This window comes from Urocitellus parryii, chromosome 14 (genome assembly GCF_045843805.1).
Source record: "Urocitellus parryii isolate mUroPar1 chromosome 14, mUroPar1.hap1, whole genome shotgun sequence".
NCBI classification, from domain to species: Eukaryota; Metazoa; Chordata; class Mammalia; order Rodentia; family Sciuridae; genus Urocitellus; species Urocitellus parryii.
In genome coordinates, this window is record NC_135544.1 from 41579875 (window position 1) to 41599865 (window position 19991).

Genomic DNA, 19991 nt, shown 5'->3' on the forward strand with positions numbered 1-19991 from the left:
GTATACAGAAGATTTGTCTTAAATAAGATATATGTTGTTATGCCTTTCTGCCCTCAGTTTGCTTTTATAGGTAATATAAGAAGTTCTTTAGGAAATTTTTTTTTAAATCTACCACACTTTATCTCTTTCAAGTGTTTCAGGGTATAAGTAAATCATTATCATTAATTCAACCAATATTTATCAAGTGCTGCTTTATGATAGGTGCTGAGTTTGCATTTGTGATAAGGTGTTCATTGCTATAAGAGAGAACAAAGAAGTAAAAACACTTTTAGTAATTATTGTAATGGAGAGATGAATCATGGAATGGGGAGAACACTAAAGAGGTAATTATTATTTCTACCTTAGAACAAAGAAAGGCAGGTTTCTCAAGCAGAAGCGTGCATGATAAAGGCATAGAGAACATTAAAGCAAAAGAAACTGGCATGAAACATGGAACAGCATAGTGTATTTGAGGTATCACAACAAGTTCTTTGTTACTAAAGTGTGAAAGGAGTGGGATTCCAGTCATTTTTGTTCTTAAGGGGTAGTTTTCAAATTTGTGGGATCCTTTCCTGCTATTCAGAAGTCTTTTTGTCCCAGAATACAGCAACTCAATGTTTGGAAGAGAAAGGAGGAACTGTTTTGTTACTCAGGTCCTCCCTGCACTCTCGCCTCTACCCCATTCTATACCTCATAAGTGGCTCCTTAAACAAATCTATAGAATTCTAGGGTTATGGAAATGTGCTTTGGATCATGATACTAAGGCATTCTTTTAATGTACTTTAAATGGTTCTTTTTGCAGAAACCAAAATGTAATGATAGTAAACCAAATTATATGTCTAAGCACTGATAAAGATAGTAATTAGTGGTTTAGTTAATCACTGTAAAACTGGCAGTAAGAATAATGCTTTGATTGCCACCATCCATCAGAGGGTCTATATATAAATGATGGCCTGGAACAAAGACTGCTCTTCCTTTTACATTATTTATGCCCTGCCTCAAACAAAAACAATTAAAGATTATATCCAAATACATAAATTGTAAGAATGAACATACATTACAAATCAGCAAGCCACTAGCAACTATTATACATAGTTGTTAATGTTCAGTATAAGATTTATGTAGTAGTCAAAGTAAAAAGTGTTATAAACTCTGCCATATTTCTCAAAGAAGAGAAAATATAAGTCATTCATGAGGAAAGCTTTGATTGGATCTTCCCTGTATAAAAGATTTCTCTTTGGGGCTTTTATATAATTACTTGATACATTATAATTTCAGTACCATTTCTACTGTAAATACAATAGCATATTTCTTAAGGTAGTTGTAGTAGTGACTTGATTAAATGAAAATCCCTGAAAGGAAGTTAGCAAAAGGTCAAAATAAAAATAAATTTAAAGTCATGGTTTTCCTCGTGATCTTGCTCACATAAAGACGGAATCTGTGTTGCCAAATGAATAAGCTGCTTTTTTGTTTTTAAATCACATTTTGCAGTAAGCTTACTTTTAACAACGATTACTCAGTGTATGGCGCTGCAAAGGCATGTATATTGCTGGTTGATAAAAGGTCTTTGTAACTTAGAATCAAATAAGGAAATGATAAGGTTGGTAGCCATAGTAGAAAATGACTATAATTTAACCTAGATGCTAGTCTGCATAGGTGGCAAGCCACTTTTATTCAAGATTTACCAATCAGAACTACAGCTTCTTCAAGAAACAAAGCTTTCTTTCTGGTCCATTCAGCAGTGATTAATGACCAATTTGTTTTGAACCATAGAGTGAGTATTAATCTTAAACTCTAACATGGACATTGTCTGGCATGTTTGTTTCAGATGTTCTGCCCTATAAACTCAAGGGTGTCTCTTTTAATGTATCTGGAGCAGAGTTAGGAATATACATTGTTGCCACGCACTAGCACTAATGATGATTCTGGATTTAGTGGTCCACCTCTGCACTGTGGAAACATTGTCATAGAGCGCAGCGGACCTAATTAGGGCCTGAAGTGTTTAAAGCGTGGTGTCTCCCTGCTTAGCTATTAAAAATACCAATAATGCTCCCAAGTAATGTCCAGTTTTGAGTGCCTTTCTGATGGATTGCCATGATGAACATCTTGTCAAATACATCCATATAACTATTAAGCAAGTTAATTTTCTGTGTTGAGTTATTGGATAGCAGCCACTTAAATTGTGGAAAGGGGCTGCTAATGTGATTTTTACTTCACTGTCTGACAGCAACACAACTACCAAATTGTAATCATGTCCATTTCTAGTTTGTGAAGACCATATTATCACAGTAATACAGAGTTTACTTAACTTTCTCTTGTTCCTGAAAGGGGTATATAATTCTAATTCACTAAAATTCCAGCAAAATACATAGACTTGAGATCAGAAAACAGCTTTTCACTATTTATAATTATTTTATCTCTTGGAAAATGATTGTCACCTACTTGGACTTTACAAAAGTACCTAATATGTAACACTAATTATTAATGTAATAATAACCAACTTTATCAAGCATCTGTGGTATTCTGGCTATTGTTCTACCTTACTTTAAATATAATAATTTAATTCTTACAACTACCCTGTAAGATAAGTGCTATTATCCCACTTTAAACATGAGAAAATAAGGATGATGAAAGATCACATCATACATAGGTCAGTATAGATTTTGAGGGGACGTATTAATAGCACAAAGTCAGTGTTAAATTGATCCAATCTCTTTACACAGAGACAAAGATGGTTAAACATCACTAAAAAATATATTTTTTAACTGCTTATAACATGTTTTGCCATAAAAATAACATTGGTCAATGGTGAAATAGTTCTTGCCATTGCTGCTTTATGTGAAAAACTTGCCTGGGAAAGCTTGAAATTTGTTACAGAGGAAAGTGCTATAAAATTGGGGTGTAATGTTCAAAAAATAAATATAATTTGAAGGATTAGAGGGGTTTGTCTTTTTTAATATGGAGTAAACTAATATACCTATGGTATTAATTACGGTTAACAGAACAGACTGGCAAAGTTTTTAGCCCATAAACCAGAACAGTCTTAGAAAAGTTTAGGTGTTTCTGTTTGTTCATTCAGTGAGCTCCATTTCCCAGGCTTGCTTGCTCTTCTCCTCCTCCTCCACTCCTCTCACCTATCAGTGTTATTCTAGGAGAGAACTATGGCTTGTGATATTTAGATAATGCTTTTAATCCTTTATGCAGACACAGCTGTTCTCTGATCTCATGGGGACAGCTTCTCTAGGTTCACAATTCTCAGTCACGATATTTTTCTACACTGAAAATATCATAAGGCAATATCTAGATCTATTTTCCACCACCAATATATGTTCAGTGTCTAACACATGGTAATGCTGAATAAATTTTTGCTGAATAATCAGTGGATAGAATATAGTCATCAGTTAGAGACTTTTTTTTTTTACACATTATTGCTTTATGCCTTACCAAATACAGCTTCAGGGAAACTGAAGGTTGGGCCGATTTTACTTGCAGAAGGCAGGTGGTCCTAACCTGGTGTACTTACCATAAAGCAGCATAAGGGAAGCAAGACACATACCCTTCAAGGCAGGCAGATCTAAGAATGAGTAGGAAGGGTGGGCACTTTTTTTTAGCAGTGCCTTCTCTCATTTGCCTTGAGTCAGTTCATTCTCACTTTAGTGGGGGATAGTGAATAAGGAATAGAAAGAGAACAGATGTGTTATGCCGAAAACTTTTACCTTCTGGAAAGTGAAGTGGAAAACATCACTATGAAAACTTGAGAATTTTTGTTATAGTAAATGCAAAATGGGGAAAAACAATTAATGTACAATTCGTAAGTAGTACACATGCCTTAAATGTTGATTCTTTTTTGTTGTTGTTGTAGTTGTAGTTGTAGATGCATGTCTTTATTTTATTTGTTTATTTTTATGTGGTGCTAAGGATCAAACCCATGGCCTTACATGTGCTAGGCAAGTGCTCTGCCACTGAGCTACAGCCCCAGCCCAAATGTTGATTCTTTGGGTTTGCTCAAATATCTATCCTTAGACAATATCTTTAATTTTTGCCTTTGGTAAAGATTAATACTTTTTTTAATTGTTTTACATTTATTTGTAGGTTGGGGTTTATGGGTTGAAGTAAGGAAATATTTGTAGAAGTTATTTTGAGAGAACAGTGTTACAGTTTAATTTCACTGAACAAAGTATTAAACAAATTTGCCCATTGTTTGATTCATGATATAACTACAACAGTATTAAGTCATAATATTATATGAAAACCTGTATAGATGAAAAAGTGAGTTAACAGAATTCTTTTAAGTGGAATTTGATGTGAAATTCTGTGAATAAGCTGGTATTTAATTCATTTGCTATATTTGTGGTTTTCTATTTTTAAGAAAAATAAAACTAACCAACTAAAACTAAAGAAAACATACATTTAAAAAAAAGAGTTTAAAGATTTCCTAAAGCATTGCTTTCCTGTTGGATTTTACAATGGTACTAAATGCTAGCTTTACAAATTATCGTGGTACAGAGAATCTACAGGAAAAAATTATAAATGGAGATCTCAGGCAACATGTTAGGAATGAGCTAACATTTTCAAGAGGATTTCTTTCTGTGGATGTTAAAACTATGAAATATTATTGTTTAAACATGAAAAAAATTAGGAAAATCCAAATTATAGAACTGAAAGGAGGCTGGGTATACCTCAGTAGTGAAGTTGTACTTTGCAGGGCCGGAGGGAAAGAGGCAAGAAGGGTCCTTATTTGTGACTAAAGATGAAGATCATACTTAAAGTGTATCAAGCTAGGGTTGTAGGTCAGTGGTAAAGTGCTTGACTAGCACAGGTGAGGCCCTGGGTTCAATTAAATAAAATAAAGGTTAAATTCTAAAAAAATAAAAATAAGAAAATAAAGTTTATCATACTTTTATGTAGACATAAAGGGTTTTTCCTGCTGATAGCTCTTGGATTAGTGGCTTAATATAAGCCTGTTCAAGAGATAGGTTGTCAAATTACATGACCAGTTAAATTTTGTTCTGACTGTATTATTTTATGATAGGTTATGAAGATTATTTTAATTAGTAAAAGGAGATTACTTTACCAGGGCTAGCTCAGATTTTTCTCAGTTTATCATATCCTTTCATATAATCCCCTCAAATTTAGGTATACAACGCATATATGCTATTTATTTCTGTTGATTAGTAATTAGCTAAGGAAATTGTTACTGGGTGCCTATTTTGCATGCCTCTGGCTCATAATATACATGGTTAAAACCATAAAGTAATAAACAAGTCAAGTGTAAATTCTGCTGGCAGTAGAAAATCAGCAAAAGACATACCTTCAGTACTATTATTAAATGCTTTAAAAAGCAGTATATCATCTTTACCATCTTTGCCAATTTGTAGTTCAAAACCATTTTTCCCTTGAGTGCTATAATATGTAAATTATGTTCAAATAATGGAAATCTATCCTTCATCATTCTCAAAAACAGATTGTACTAATAAAATTGGCCAAGTATATAAATTTTCATTAATATGCTAAACATTGTGTTTTTTTCAAAGTCTTCCATCTGGTGTAGAGTTCTTATCAGGGCCTTAGTAGTCAAGTTTCAAACCTCATGAATTCCTTTAGTGTTAACCCAGTCCAGAGACTTAAGTATGTGGTTATTTGTTTCATATCCCTGTCTATTTGTCACATTCTCATTGTTGAAAGGTTGGTGAACAGAGGCTATGCCTGTTATCCCTGGTCTTATCCATCACAAATTTAAATTTTCAACACCTCAACTGTGAACTGTGTTTTTCTCAACATAGTTGGCTGAGTGCCTTCTCTCTGCTGTTATAAGTGACTCTCAGTACTGACATCAAAGTGCTTGTTCTTCCAGCCTTCCATTTGAGTGGGCAGGCTCTATTCAGAGCCCATGTCCAGGCAAGTGTTACTAGGATTCTTTTGACACTGATTTGAGGCCCCAGGTTTAACCAATGTTAGCTAGCCAGCAACTCCTATGATTAAGTGATACAGTTATGTGTAATTGTGCATATCCACTCCTAAGAGAATTTGTTCCAGAATTTGAGCAAGACAGTATGAGGAGAGATGACCATATAGGAAGGTGAGAAGACCACCTAGAAATACCATGAAAGAGGGACAGCATAAGCCATGAGTGATAAGGAGAGAATGGGCAATTTCTAGAACTCCCTGACTCCTGATAGATTTCTACTTCCAGTTCACTTATATAACTAAACACCTCTTCCTACCCTTTAAAGGTGATATAAGTGAATTTGTCTGTATTAGAATTCAATCATAACTTGTTTTCTCTGTGAAAAAATACTGAGCTGAATTTCAGAGAACTAGGTTCTAACCTTGGGCAAGTTACCATTGGATCCTTTAGTTCTAAATATATGATTATATATAAAATTACTATTAGTTTTAATTTTCTTTCTCAACTTTAATTCTTTTACTCTAAATAAGTAATCTGTCAACTTCTTTTAGATGCTGAGGACATGTTCACTGCCAGATCTCTCAAAGCTGTTCAGAACCCTAATGGATGTTCCCACTGTAGGAGATGTTCATCAAGACAATCTTGAGATAGACGAAATTGAAGATGAGCACGTTAAAGAAGGGCCTTCTGATTCTGAAGACATGTAAGCATAATGCCACTAATAAATACTAGCACTAATTTCTGAATTGATGATTTTTTAAAACTTAAGAGAGGTTAACTAGACAGTTTATTTTTAATGTTTTAAAGTCCTTTTAACATTTCTTTTTTATTTTTTAATTTTTATTGTTTTTTTTAGTTGTAGGTAAACATAATATCTTTGTTTTATTTATTTATTTTGTGTGGTACTGAGGATCGAACCCAGTGCCTCATGCATGCGAGGCAAGCATTCAACCACTAAGCTACAACCTCAGCCCCTAGACAGTTTTTTAAATGATCTATAGCTGATGTTTTATTACTTGTAACTTTTTACAACTTATTTAAAATGTAATCATGAAATTTTGAGAATGTATATCTGCCTCTAGAGTATCCAGCATACTACCTTGGATATAGTAAGTGCTTAATATTTGGTTAAATGAATAAATGTTAACAGGATAATGACTGTTTAATAGTGATACAAGGATTGCAATGGGAAATTTTGAAGTAATTAATACACTGCACTTCTCCTCCCAGGAAAATTACCAGAAAGCTGCACATGTATCTTTTATCATGTTTGATTTTAGGGCCATGTCAATTGGGAATTGGCAGGGGAGGAATGTACCTGCACAGATATGTAGAGGTGATTTGGGGTGGGATGTATTCTGCATGTGATTCGATTGCCTTCACAAAATTATTTTCTTTGTGATCGATGGGGAATTTAGATTTCAAGAAGGAATTTAACAGATAACACTTCGGAGAGTTATAGAGAGTGGTGACTCCTTCGATAAAAATCCTCCTATACTTTCTTCAATATCAATCCCTCAGACAAGTATTGTAAACTTTGGGGGGAAATAAAACCAGAATATCCTGGAATAAAGTATTTGAAAACATATAGTATATTCAAATTATTCCAAGAATAAATTATTAAATATTAGAATTATATGATTTATTTTATTTTTTTAAACTTAAGTTTTAGCTTCTCACCTCTTCCTTTAAATGGAAAGACCCTAGAATATTTACCTGATTAAAAGCATTTTATCAATGTTATAATTTTTCCTGCTATTATATATGAGCCAGGATCATTGCATATGACACATTTTATTTTGTTTTTTGTTTTTCTTAAGCCTGTTCTTTGCTTTTTCTTTTTTGATACCAGGGTTTGAACCCAGGGGTGCTTAACCACTGAGACACTCTTTCTATATTTTATTTTGAGACAGGTTCTCACTAAATTGCTGAGGCTGGCTTTGAACTTACAATCCTCCTACCTAAGCCTCTCAAGCTGATGGGATTGCAGTTGTGCACCACAGTGTCAGGCCTGTCCTTTGCTTTTTAAACTTCTAATAAAACTTGAATTTTAAAAGAGTATAAAGTTTTTGTAGTTTTTTTTTCAATTTTCATAGAGTACTACATATTTTTCTAGACCTCCAATTTGTAAGGAAAGTTACCTTTTTATCTTTGATTGTTCTGTTTGATCATGGTCATTAAGCACTTTGATTTTGTGTTTTTAGTAACTGTTGGTGAACACAACATCCAGCACCTTTATGATTAACAAAGTGCTGAATAACAGGGTTTTTTCCTCCCAAAAATTTTAATAGAATCATCAGTTTTTATCTGAGTGAACTATAGCATATTCATGGTTTGTGTTTTTTTACCAGCTGATGACAGAATTGATTTTAAAATATAAGTTAGAAGCCTTCTGTATTGTGATGGTGCATACCTGTAATCCCAGAGACTCAGGAGGCTGAGACAGGAGGATCTCGAGTCCAAGGCCAGTCAGAGCAATTTAGCAAAACCCTGTATCTGAAATAAAAAATAAAAAGGACTGGTGGTATAGCCCTTGAAAAATGCCCTGGGTTTAATCTCCATTACCACAGATATGTAAGTAGGTAGAGAGGTGCCTTCAGTATTAGTTGAAAAATCCAAAAACCGTAATTTTTAATGTTATTTAAAATGTATCCTTATAGGAAAATTTCACTTGATATTTGTCTTTGGAAATTTTTTTGGTTCCCACTTAATTTTTTTTTATAATAAGGAAGTAAACTAAGCCAAATTCATGACCAAATTTTAAAGTACCTTAAACAGAATTTTGAGCTCTCATTTTATAAAATTGTAATCTCCTCATACTTTTCTAGTAGTAGCAGCCTTGGCAGCCTCACTTACTTGACTCCCAGCTGCATTGGGCACCAACTCCTCTAGGCTAGCCAGTAGAAGATGTTATGGACAGGTCAGTGTTTCGTCATTGTAGCAATAGGATATAGCAGGTGTACATGGTAAGCAGCTCTTGTAATTAACTATTAAATTAAATGATACTAGTGGCATGATCTAAAAGATTAGACACTCCTTCTGCTTCTGATTAGAATTTTGCTTTTCTATAGCTTCTATAAAGTCAATTGCCTGAATGTGTAAGTACAAAATAAATATATTTATACATAAGAAAAGGCTATTTTCTTTTTTTATTAATGTAAATTGTATTCAAAATCTTGTGTAAAATACTGTTTATATTTTAATTCTTCAGTAAACATTGGTTTGAGTCTAAACTTTTAGAAGGTTATTGTCAACCCTTATGTCTTGTTTAGCATTATTTTTCTAGTAGATAAAATCCTCAACTTGAGTCCATAATCTCTCTGAAATATCTTCATACATCTAAAAACCTCAATTAACTCTCTTAACATACAGTGTTTCTATGTATGTCACGCTAGGAAAAAGAAGTCATAAGAGACAAAAAGCTTTTAACTATGCTTCTTGAGTATTGTAGAAGTGCTCAGAGACTTAGATTTCAATCCTGTTTGTCACTTATCACGTGGCCTTGAGCAAGCCATTTAAATTCTTAGATTGCAGTTTCCATGTCTCTAACATGAGTTTTGGTGTAGATAAAATTTAAATAATAGGATAAAACTGCTTAAGAGGCTAAAATACTACATAAATATAAGGTACTATATGTATAAATTAGTCTATCCCAGCATTTATAATTCCATGAAAATAGAATTAATACCCTAATGCCTTGAAAACAGGACTCTCCAGTGAATATTGTGATAAGTTTGTATGTTCTAATTACACAGGAAAGTCTACTTATTATGTATTTTAGAAATGTTTTCAAGAAAACATACGTAATAATGTTTCTGGTAAACATTTTATTCAGTGATTATTCTGTTAACCTAAATATATAATTCCTTATGTATTTCCATTTCTAAAAGTTCAAATGCCCAGTAGGCATTTACGTGGGAAGCTTTTCATATAGTTTTACAACTATTATACAGCCACACAAAGATTTTGATGAACTTTCAAAATTACATTTTAAATTTTTGAGTATTAAATATTTATTTTTGAAAGCAGGTGAATAACATCATTAGTCTGTCCTCTTAAAATATCAAAACATTGCTCCAAATTTAAGCAATTAATAATATTGAGTTATGTGATTTTTTTTGGCAAATCAGTATCATTTTAAGCAAATTGTCTTCTGGCTTATATTTTCCAGAATATGTGGAATGTGCTATATTTACCAATTGTATTCATTCTTTGGTTAAAAACTATACAGGAATTTAAAATTTCTTTTTATCTATGATTAATACTTTTAAGTAGAAGGGGGCACATACATATTGATTTGAACTAATACGTAAAAATAAAGTTTCAATGATGTTTAATTTGATTTTTTTTTTATTTCAGTGTGTTTGAAGAAACTGACACAGATTTACAAGAACTTCAGGCCTCCATGGAGCAGTTACTGAGGGAACAACCTGGTGAAGAATACAGTGAGGAGGAAGAGTCCATCTTAAAAAACAGTGACATGGAGCAGACTGCAAATGGGACAGATCTAGCTGATGATGAAAATCCCAGCAGTGAAAGTGCACTGAATGAGGAATGGCACTCAGGTGTGTGACCATGGCAGACCAAACTTATCAAGATGGGCCTTTTCTTTTTCAGTGTATATAAACACTTCAAGTAGAGTGTATTTTTCTTTATGAACCATTTTCATTTTTAAATAAAACTGTTCATGTTGTGTGTCTGCCCTTATTTCATTATTTTTCTTTAAACCCTACTGTGCATCCACAGTTATTCTATTTCTTTCCCATTATCTATGGCAGTGATTTTTTTGACACATTTTATTCAGTTGTTTGGTATTTCTTATTTTTCAATAGTAAAGATAATAAATAACTTAGTTTTCTTAGCCCTCTATTTGTTTCTTTTCTTTTTTAGATTATTCTTTTTTCATAGCATTACACCTAAGATGCATGGAAAGTTTGTATATTTTACCTCCTATATTTATTTGGGAAGAATTAATGTGAAAAAAATGTTTTTAAATAATTTTTTCTCAAATATCTGTAGCATGTATGTGACAAAAATATCAGGTACTTATAACTTTCTAGAAACTTTCCTAAAATGTTATGATGTGTGTCATAGGTCATTTGTCTTTTGCATGTGTGGCCCATGTTTACATCAACTTTTAAAACATAGAAATTAGGATTGGTTGCTTCAGTGAAAAATATAGAGGTGTGCTCTTTCCATTTTTCACTAAATTAAATTATATTTCTAGGAATTTTTTTCTAGACCAAATTCACTATAAAAGAAAAAGTATTACAAAAGAAAGTTCTATTTTAAAAAAAAGATTAATTCTATAAAAAAATTTCCCAAAGTAACATTCTCATTGAGACAGATTTATATATACTTTGATTATCTATATAATTGAGAAATAGTATAGTGGCAGTTGTTTGTATTGAAAATAGAAGTAATGTAACTCAGTGACATTATTCACTTGTCATAGAATTTTATTTGATTGAGATAAGAATTATTAAGTATTTTTTAATCATAATGTATCTTTTTATTTATGCTTTTTAGATAACAGTGATGGTGAGACTACCAGTGAATGTGAATATGATAGTGTCTTTAACCATTTAGAGGAACTGAGACTTCACCTGGAGCAAGAAATGGGTTTTGAGAAGTTCTTTGAGGTTTATGAGAAAATAAAGGTAAGCACAATGTCATTTAAAATATTTACTTTGGGGATGGGGTTGTAGCTCAGTTGGTAGAGCATTTACCTTGCATATGTGAGGCACTGGGTTCAATCCTCAGCACCACATAAAAACAAATAAATAAAAGTATTGTATCTGTCTACAACTAAAAATAATTTTTAAAAAATTTACTTTTGACATGTGCTCTGTTGGATTACTAGAGAGATATTGATTATCTTTTTCGTTTAATTTTTTTTAGTTGTCAATAGACCTTTATTTATTTATTTATTTATTTATTTATTTTTTTTTTAAAGAGAGAGTGAGAGAGAAGAGAGAGTGAGAGAGAGAGAGAGAGAATTTTTTTTTTTTAAATATTTATTTTTTAGTTCTCGGCGGACACAACATCTTTGTTGGTATGTGGTGCTGAGGATCGAACCCAGGTCGCACGCATGCCAGGCGGGCGCGCTACCGCTGAGCCACATCTCCAGCCCTATTTATTTTTTTAATTTACATGTGGTGCTAAGAATCGAACCCAGTGCCTCACAACATGCCAAGCAAGTGCACTACTGCTGAGCCACAGCCCCAGCCCTGATTGTCTTTATTGGTCATTAGATTTATCATAAACATATAATAAATGGAGCCTCTGATTATAAAAAGTTATTCAAACTTTAATTAATATTTGGAAATTTGGTATAGGTTATTCATGAAGATGAAGATGAAAATATTGAAATTTGTTCAACAATAGTTCAGAATATTTTGGGAAATGAACATCAGCATCTTTATGCCAAGATTCTTCATTTAGTCATGGCAGATGGAGCCTATCAAGAAGGTAAGATTTTCTCACGTCTTTATATTTTTAAAAAATGTGAGGGCTGGGAATATAGCTCAGTATAAAGCATATGCTCAGCATGCATCAGGACACTGGGTTTGATCCTCACCACCAAAAAAAACACCAAAAAGAATGCAGGTGTTATGGGGCTGTAGTTATATCTCAGTGGAAGAGTGCTTACCTAGCATGTGTGAGGCTCTGGGTTCTATTCCAGCACCACATATAAATAAATAAAATAGAGATCCATCAACAACTAAAAAATATTTTTAAAAAAAAGAAAAAAATGCAGATGTTTAAATGAGATGAAAAATGTAAATTGATAAAATTATATCACAAGCATTTGATGAAGTCTGTATTTGAATTATATCTATTATTTTTAAGTAGTTATAAAATTAACACTGTCATATACTTTTCTTTTTTAATTTTTATTTTTAGTTATAGTTAGACACACAAACCTTTATTTTATTTATTTATTTTTATGTGGTGCTGAGGATTGAACTCCATGCTCGTGTGTGTTAGGCGAGCACTCTACCGCTGAGCCACAACCCCAGCCCCTGTCATATACTTTTATTGTCTTAGATTCTTTAAGTCAGTATCTTTTTATTTTATGTATAAGTAACATTTGTATGAGATTTTTTTTAATGCTTCCTAATTGGGCAGTTCAAGAAATTAGAAAAATTCTTACCAAAGAGATAATATTAAACTTTTATACACATAAAGAAATAGGTAAAAATTTGAACAAGAATTCATTTCAAGAATGTCACAAAAAATTAATTCTATTTCTTTAAAGGTTTAATTTATAGACCAAATTAGAGGATTTTAAATGTTGATGCTTAGTTTTAGCAATCAAATTTTCATAAAATTTATTTTCCACTTTATTACAAAAAAAGTTTCAGATTACACTTAAAAACATATAGGTACAAGATAAAATTAAATTTTAAAAGTATTTGAGTAAGTCAGCATATTGAGGAAATGAATATAGCAATATATGAAACCAGAAATGAAAAATAATACAACATTTATTTTCAAAAGATCTCTACATTTTCTGAAAATAGGACACAAGTTTGGTGTAGATCTTTCTGGCAAAGCAGGAAACTTAATTGAATGAGTCCAGGCATATTCATTGGGATATGCATATTCATTGCTCAGAGGGCAGCTATTTTTGGTATTGACCAGAGGAAAAAAAATTCCATGATTCTTAAAAAGGGGGAACTGTCATATGATGTTCTTCAAACTAGAGTAACACATGGCTGCGTTTAAGGAGAAAAGAATTTTCCAGGCACAGGAATCCAAAGGTCCATAGACCACAGTGTGTACTCAACTGTTAGCCTTTGAAAATGTCTGTCAGTAGAACTGTAAAACAGGTGTTTCATTTTTCCAAAATTAAAAAATTATTTTATCATCAAAATAATAATCTAAAATTTAAAGATTATTGGGAACTTACAGATTCCTGATTTTACTGAGGTCTTGGACTCATATTTAAATGAAAAATATTCTCAGTAATTTGTATAATATTTGGATTTCATGAGATTTCTCATAGTATGTTCATGGTATAATTTAATGCCATGAGGCCAGAGAATGATGTCATTGAAGTAAATCTGCATTGAGTATCAAACCAGTTCTATTCATATATAGTCTGTCCATCCTTCAGACGGTTCATCCTAAGTATTATTTTAATAGAGCTTTTCACAGTAATCAACAACCATGTGCTTGGCTTCATTTCAGCCTGCAAGAGCTTTTATTTTGCTTTCCCCCCTCAAGTGGAGAGCTATAACAATTAACTGAGCCATGAAGTAAAATTGACACTCTCTTTTGACAGCTGAGTGTCTGCAAAAGGATGCTTGCCTACATAGGCCATCTGCCCTGCAGAGGCCAAGAATCAGACTAGGCTAATATATTCTTCAGGAAGCAATATCAGGGACTGGGGTTGTGACTCAGTGGTAGAGTGCTTGCCTAGCATGTGTGAAGCACTGTTCAGTCCCCAATGCCACATATAAATAAATAAATAAATATTCATTGACAACTAAAAAATATATATATATAAATAAATAAAAAAGAAGCAATATCAGACCACAAGACAGGGGTCCTAACTAGAATAAGGTGTACTCCATGCTTGTATAAATATGTCAAAATATACTCTACTGGCATGTATAACTAAAAAGAACAAATTTTAAAAACCAATGGTTTAAAGTAAAGATAAAAGAAGCAGCAGCAATATCACATCTTTTGTAGCACACAAATGCAAAGGAAACCAGGACCCCAGTGTTTTGTATCTTAGAACTTGGTGGCAATTTCTCTAGCCTGGGGATGGGGGAAGTAAAATTACAAAAACCAAATGGCTACCTTTAAACACAAACACACCCTAGCAACCTTTTAAAATAATAACCCATAAAATGTTATAACTTACTAATGTAGCCAGGCACTAAGTAAATTAGTATAAAATCTATAATGCATTATCTGAATAAGTTACCTTGTTCTTTTCCATGGTTAATTATTAGAAAGTTAAATGTTATACTGACTACATATCTATTTTAGATATCTATTTTGGAGCTTTTCTTATTGGAAATGTTAAGACCCCATATCCAGCTGCTGGGATTAGACATGCACCACCAATTCTGGTGCAAGCTTATAGATTCTTAAAAGGATACACATACCTTTCCTCCACATCCATTTTGGATAGAACCACTATGCTGTGTTTATGTAATGAAATTCTATACAACAGTTAAAATGAATAAGTCCAGTTTCCAACTATCAATATGAATATACGCATTAACACAATGAGTTGAATAAGTAACATGTGATACCATTTATGTAATGTTTTAAAAACAATTTTATTTACTCGTGCATGAGAGTGAAAAGCCATGGGAAGGAAGAATATACAGTAATATCAGGAGAAGAGGTGAAGGCAATAAGGTTAAAAAATGGTCCTCTCTGTATCTTCTTAATAGCCTAAACTAGGAGAGTCAAAGTTAACTTTTATTAATTCTGGGTATCAGGTACATGTGTGTTCATTAATTTTCTGATTATTCTAAACATTTATACTTATAAAAATAGTAAATTATAGTACAGAGTGATAAGAATAACATTCTAAAAATTTTAAATGTATATAAGTTGTATAAAGCAATGATCCAGCAATTGAAAGAAATATAATGATAACAGGATAGGTCTTCCTGAGGGAGAAGATATCAGAATTGGATTTTCAAAGAAGAATGTAAATTTTACCTGAATCAGTATGAGTACTAATACATACAGGGATGTAAAATGTTGTAGTAGGGGATCTATAAACAATTCATTGTTACTAAAACATAAATTATGAGGGCATTTGGGGAAGGTAGAAACTGAAAGTTGATAAGGCTAGAATGATAAAAAGCTTCTCAGCCCTCCTTAAGAAGTATGTATTCGTTCTATCCTGAGGCAATAGGGAGCTAGTGAAGGATTTTAAGCTGCACAGTGATTTGACATGGCACTTGGACTTCAATGAATAATCACTTTTCCAGAATGTGGAAGATAATGTTTGTTTTGAAAGATTACATTAAGAAACCTGTTTAATTCATTCAACCTTATATTTTATAGAATAAAGAAAAATTGGGGATAACCAAAACATATGAGTATGAATGGTCATTATGCCATACTATGCAGACATCAAAATTGATGTGGAATATATCCATAATTTATTCTCCCCGCCCCCCCCCCGTACTAGATCCAGCACTTTACCACTGAGCTATATCCCCAGCCCTTTTTTTTTTTTTTTTTTCTTCAAGACAGGGTCTCACTAAGTCGCCAAGGCTGGCCTTAAACTTTCTATCCTCCTGCCTCAGCTTCCTGAGTAGCTAGGATTATAGTCATGTGCCACTGTGCATGGCTCATGGCTTATTCTTTCACAACATTTTATTCAAATTTTTATCATGTAGAAAATTTAAAAGAACTTTATAATGATCATCTGTATGCTCACTGAGTAGATTCTGCCATTAACACTTTATAATCTTTAGCATCTTTCTAGCACTCATTTATCTATCTTTCCACTCATTATGTATTTTAAGTGGAAAAACTCATGTCTCAAAACTGCATTTTGGTGTGATTTTTTAAAAGATATTTGTGTTAAAGCAATACCTAGGAAAGCAGTCTTGGAAGATTTATGTATAATTCTTAACATTGATTCTCTTTTCTCTGATGATTTTTGCTTCCTACTTTGTTCTCCAATACATTGTTTCAATATTTTACAATTAGTATGTGCAATTACAATAAAAACTACATTTAAAATGCATTAAAGGCTGGAGATGTGACACAGAACTTGCCTATGTGTACAAGGCCCTGAGTTCAATCCCCAGTACTGCAAAAATAAAAAATAACAACCTTCATTAAATTTCTTCCTCTAGTGTGAAAAAGAATGGATGTGGGGATTTGTTGTTATTGTTTTACTGAGCAGACACAGCTTGATTTTAAATGAAGTGGATTAATTGTTTTTCTTTTTTCTACAGATAATGATGAATAATCCTCAGGACATTCTTTAATCTTCATGTGTATGAAAGCATTTGAATTTGACTCATCAGAATATCAAGCTTCAGTGGGAAATACAAAGATTATTTATAAGAAATACCATATTTAAGATGGGCATGCTTTTTGCATGAAAAAGATGGAGAAACATGCAATTTTTCAGTTAAGATTTTAACACTATCTTTTGTTTTTTGAATTCTGTAGTTGAAGTCTATAGAATATATACTTGATTAAATCATCCAACCAAAGGACTGACCTAGAACTGGAGTTAGTGGTTTTGAAAATTACCATGCAATAAGGAATTTTGATTTTCAGAAAATTTCTTTAAGTTGAAAAATTACCTATGTCACTGAAGACCTACCTGAGATTTTTTGTTTAAGTATTTAAGCATGACCTTTCTTTCGGTCTAATGCTTGTTCATCCTGACCAGCAATTCTTCATTAAGTAACCTTGTCAAGGGCTCTATTTTAATTTTGAAGTGGTATTTTTAACCTTGAAGTTGATATTCTTAAGCCATTTATCAACCATTGTGTCTCCTGAACTAGCTCAGTGGAAATAGTCCTAGAAATCATTGAAAGACTTGATTATGAAAAAAGTAAAATTATATTTCCTGATATTTAAAACGTTGATTAAATACTTTTGTTTCTCTTTAAGGACTAGAACCAAGAATATTATATCTAAAACAAGGTTGCGAATTTTTAAAATTGACCTAGCATATATCATAAAGTTGCCCTTTGGTTTTTAACTTCTTCCATGCATATGCTTCAATAGCAATATGAGATGAAAAAGGAGAAAGGAATCTTTTTTTTCTTTTTTTGACATTGTGACAGTTTTGGTAACTAGTATGGGGAACTTTTTGCCTCTTATTTCCATCACGAGAGGAGTTAGGTCATTAAGATTAAGGTCACATAGCTTCAAGTATAATATGCCAAGTATTACATCATTGTATTAGTGATGGATACAGTCCAGATGTTTTTAGTAATAAAAGCAGAATTTTTGAACCACTGAGTACAAATCAGCCTGATTGGCATAATCTGTAATTCAAAACATAAAATCTTATCTTGCAGCACTATCATATTATGTCAGAATTATTATGTATATTATTTCTAACATCCAAAAATAAACAGTTGATTTTATATGTTTATTTTATATTACTATTAAATTTTTATTATCTACCTGAAGTATACTGTTGATTGTCTTTTATCAGTACTATTCTCTTTTTTTTTTTAAAGAGAGACAGAGAGAAAGAATTTTAATATTTATTTTTTAGTTTTTCGGCGGACACAACATCTTTGTTTATACATGGTGCTGAGGACTGAACCCAGGCCGCACGCATGCCAGGCAATCGCGCTACCGCTTGAGCCACATCCCCAGCCCAGTACTATTCTCAATAAGATGCTTTTACACAAAGCTGAGAATAATTGCTTGGTTTTGTACCCAATTAGTCCCCACCACACACACTTTTTTTAAATGCAAGAATATTTTAGGGCTGGGTCTGTAGTTCAGTGGCAGAGCACTTGTCTTGCACATGCAAGGCCCTGAGTTCAAACCCTAGCACCACATAAAAATAAACAAATAAAATAAAGGCATTCTGTACAAGTATGAAAATTTTTTTTAAAAAATAATATTTTAATTCTTCACTTTAATTCTCTATAATCCTAAAAGGTAGAAATGATTGGGGTTGGGATTATTTGTTAATTCATAAACTATTCCAACTACTAGAAAAGCAAATAATGGTATAACAATAGAAAAGGCTATTGTAACCATATTTCAAAAGATGTCGTATTTACATGAATAGGGATGATAAATAGGATTTGTTTCATCTGTAGTCAGTTGGTAGTGAAAGACTGGAGTGTTATGGAAAGTTTGCGTCTGCGGGCTAGACTATTATTGTTGAGGAAAGTCTATTATAGGTATTGTTGGTAAACTATGGAAGCATCTAGATTCATAGAATATTAGAGCTAATAAGGGGTTATTAGGATAATTTAGTATTATCTCCATTAACAGGTAAGGACATTGAGTAATAACATGAAATTAAGATACATTAAGGGCCAGGGATAGGCCAATTTCCCTTATATGCTATTAGTTGCCCATTCTCTCCTTTTTAAATTTTTTATTTGTTCTTTTTTAATTATACATGACATTAGAATGTATTTTGACATATTATACATATATGGATTATAAATTCCCTTTCTTCTTGTTGTACATGATGTAGAATTATACTGGTTGTATATTCATATATAAACACTGGAAAGTTATGTCCAATTCATTCTACTTGCTCTCCCATTCCCACCCCCACTCCTTTCCCTTCATTCCCTTTTGTCTAATCCAATGAACTTCTGTTCTTCCCCTCTCCCACTTATTGTGTGTTAGCATGCATATTTCAGAGAGAACATTTGGCTTTGATTTGGGGGAATTGGCTTATTTTTCTTTATGGCTGAGTAATATTCCATTGTGTATGTATGACACATTTTCTTTATCCATTCATCTGTTGAAGGGCACCTAGGTTGGTTATATAGCTTTGCTACTGAGTTGTACATTCACTTAAAATTTATCTTCTCTAGTTAAGTGGGGTAGCATATGCCTATAATCCCAGGGACTCTGGAGGCTGATGCAGGAGGATCACAAGTTCAAGGCCAGCCTCAGCAACTTAGCAAGACCCCCCAAAAAAATAAAAATAAAGGGCTGGTATTGTAGCTAAGTGGTAGAGTGCCCTGGGTTAAATCTGTAACACTTTAGACAAATAAATAAGGAAACAAGCTCCTCTAAAGAATGATAAGGAAAAGTACACTTGGCATTAATGCCTTAAGAATTTTAAATATCACACTTCCCTGCTGAGAATATTTTTAAGTGGTAAAGTTAGGTTTTTTCCCCCATAAATTAACACATATTCTAACCCTCATCACCTTATTGATAATGGATCTTTCAAGATTGTGTGTTTGTTATAAACCTGGAAAACAGAAGGTAAAAAGATAATATATTGCTAGGCCAAAGCTTTGAAGAAAGCCACAAGCCAGAGAGATAAGTGGAATAATGGAGAAAATAAATCCACTGGAAAGAGTGTATATCACCTTATACTTTGGTCTGTCAGACTCAAGAGGCAAAGCAAGTAGAAGGCAATGCCTAGGGCCTTCATATT

General features: G+C 32.6%; 1 protein-coding gene across 7 annotated transcripts in view; it reads left to right on the plus strand.

Moving 5' to 3' along the window:
- The window catches only part of Nek1 (NIMA related kinase 1), a 163381-nt gene extending 145359 nt beyond the window's left edge, over nucleotides 1–18022 (plus strand). For all 7 annotated transcript variants that reach the window (XM_026389744.2, XM_077792549.1, XM_026389747.2 and 4 more), the window contains 5 exons: nucleotides 6439–6590; nucleotides 10247–10452; nucleotides 11417–11547; nucleotides 12226–12358; nucleotides 16837–18022. In XM_026389744.2, coding sequence (XP_026245529.2) covers nucleotides 6439–6590; nucleotides 10247–10452; nucleotides 11417–11547; nucleotides 12226–12358; nucleotides 16837–16850 — 636 coding nt within the window. In that variant the 3' untranslated portion in view covers nucleotides 16851–18022. The remainder of the gene's footprint in view (nucleotides 1–6438; nucleotides 6591–10246; nucleotides 10453–11416; nucleotides 11548–12225; nucleotides 12359–16836) is intronic.
- The last annotated feature ends 1969 nt before the right edge of the window (nucleotides 18023–19991 follow it).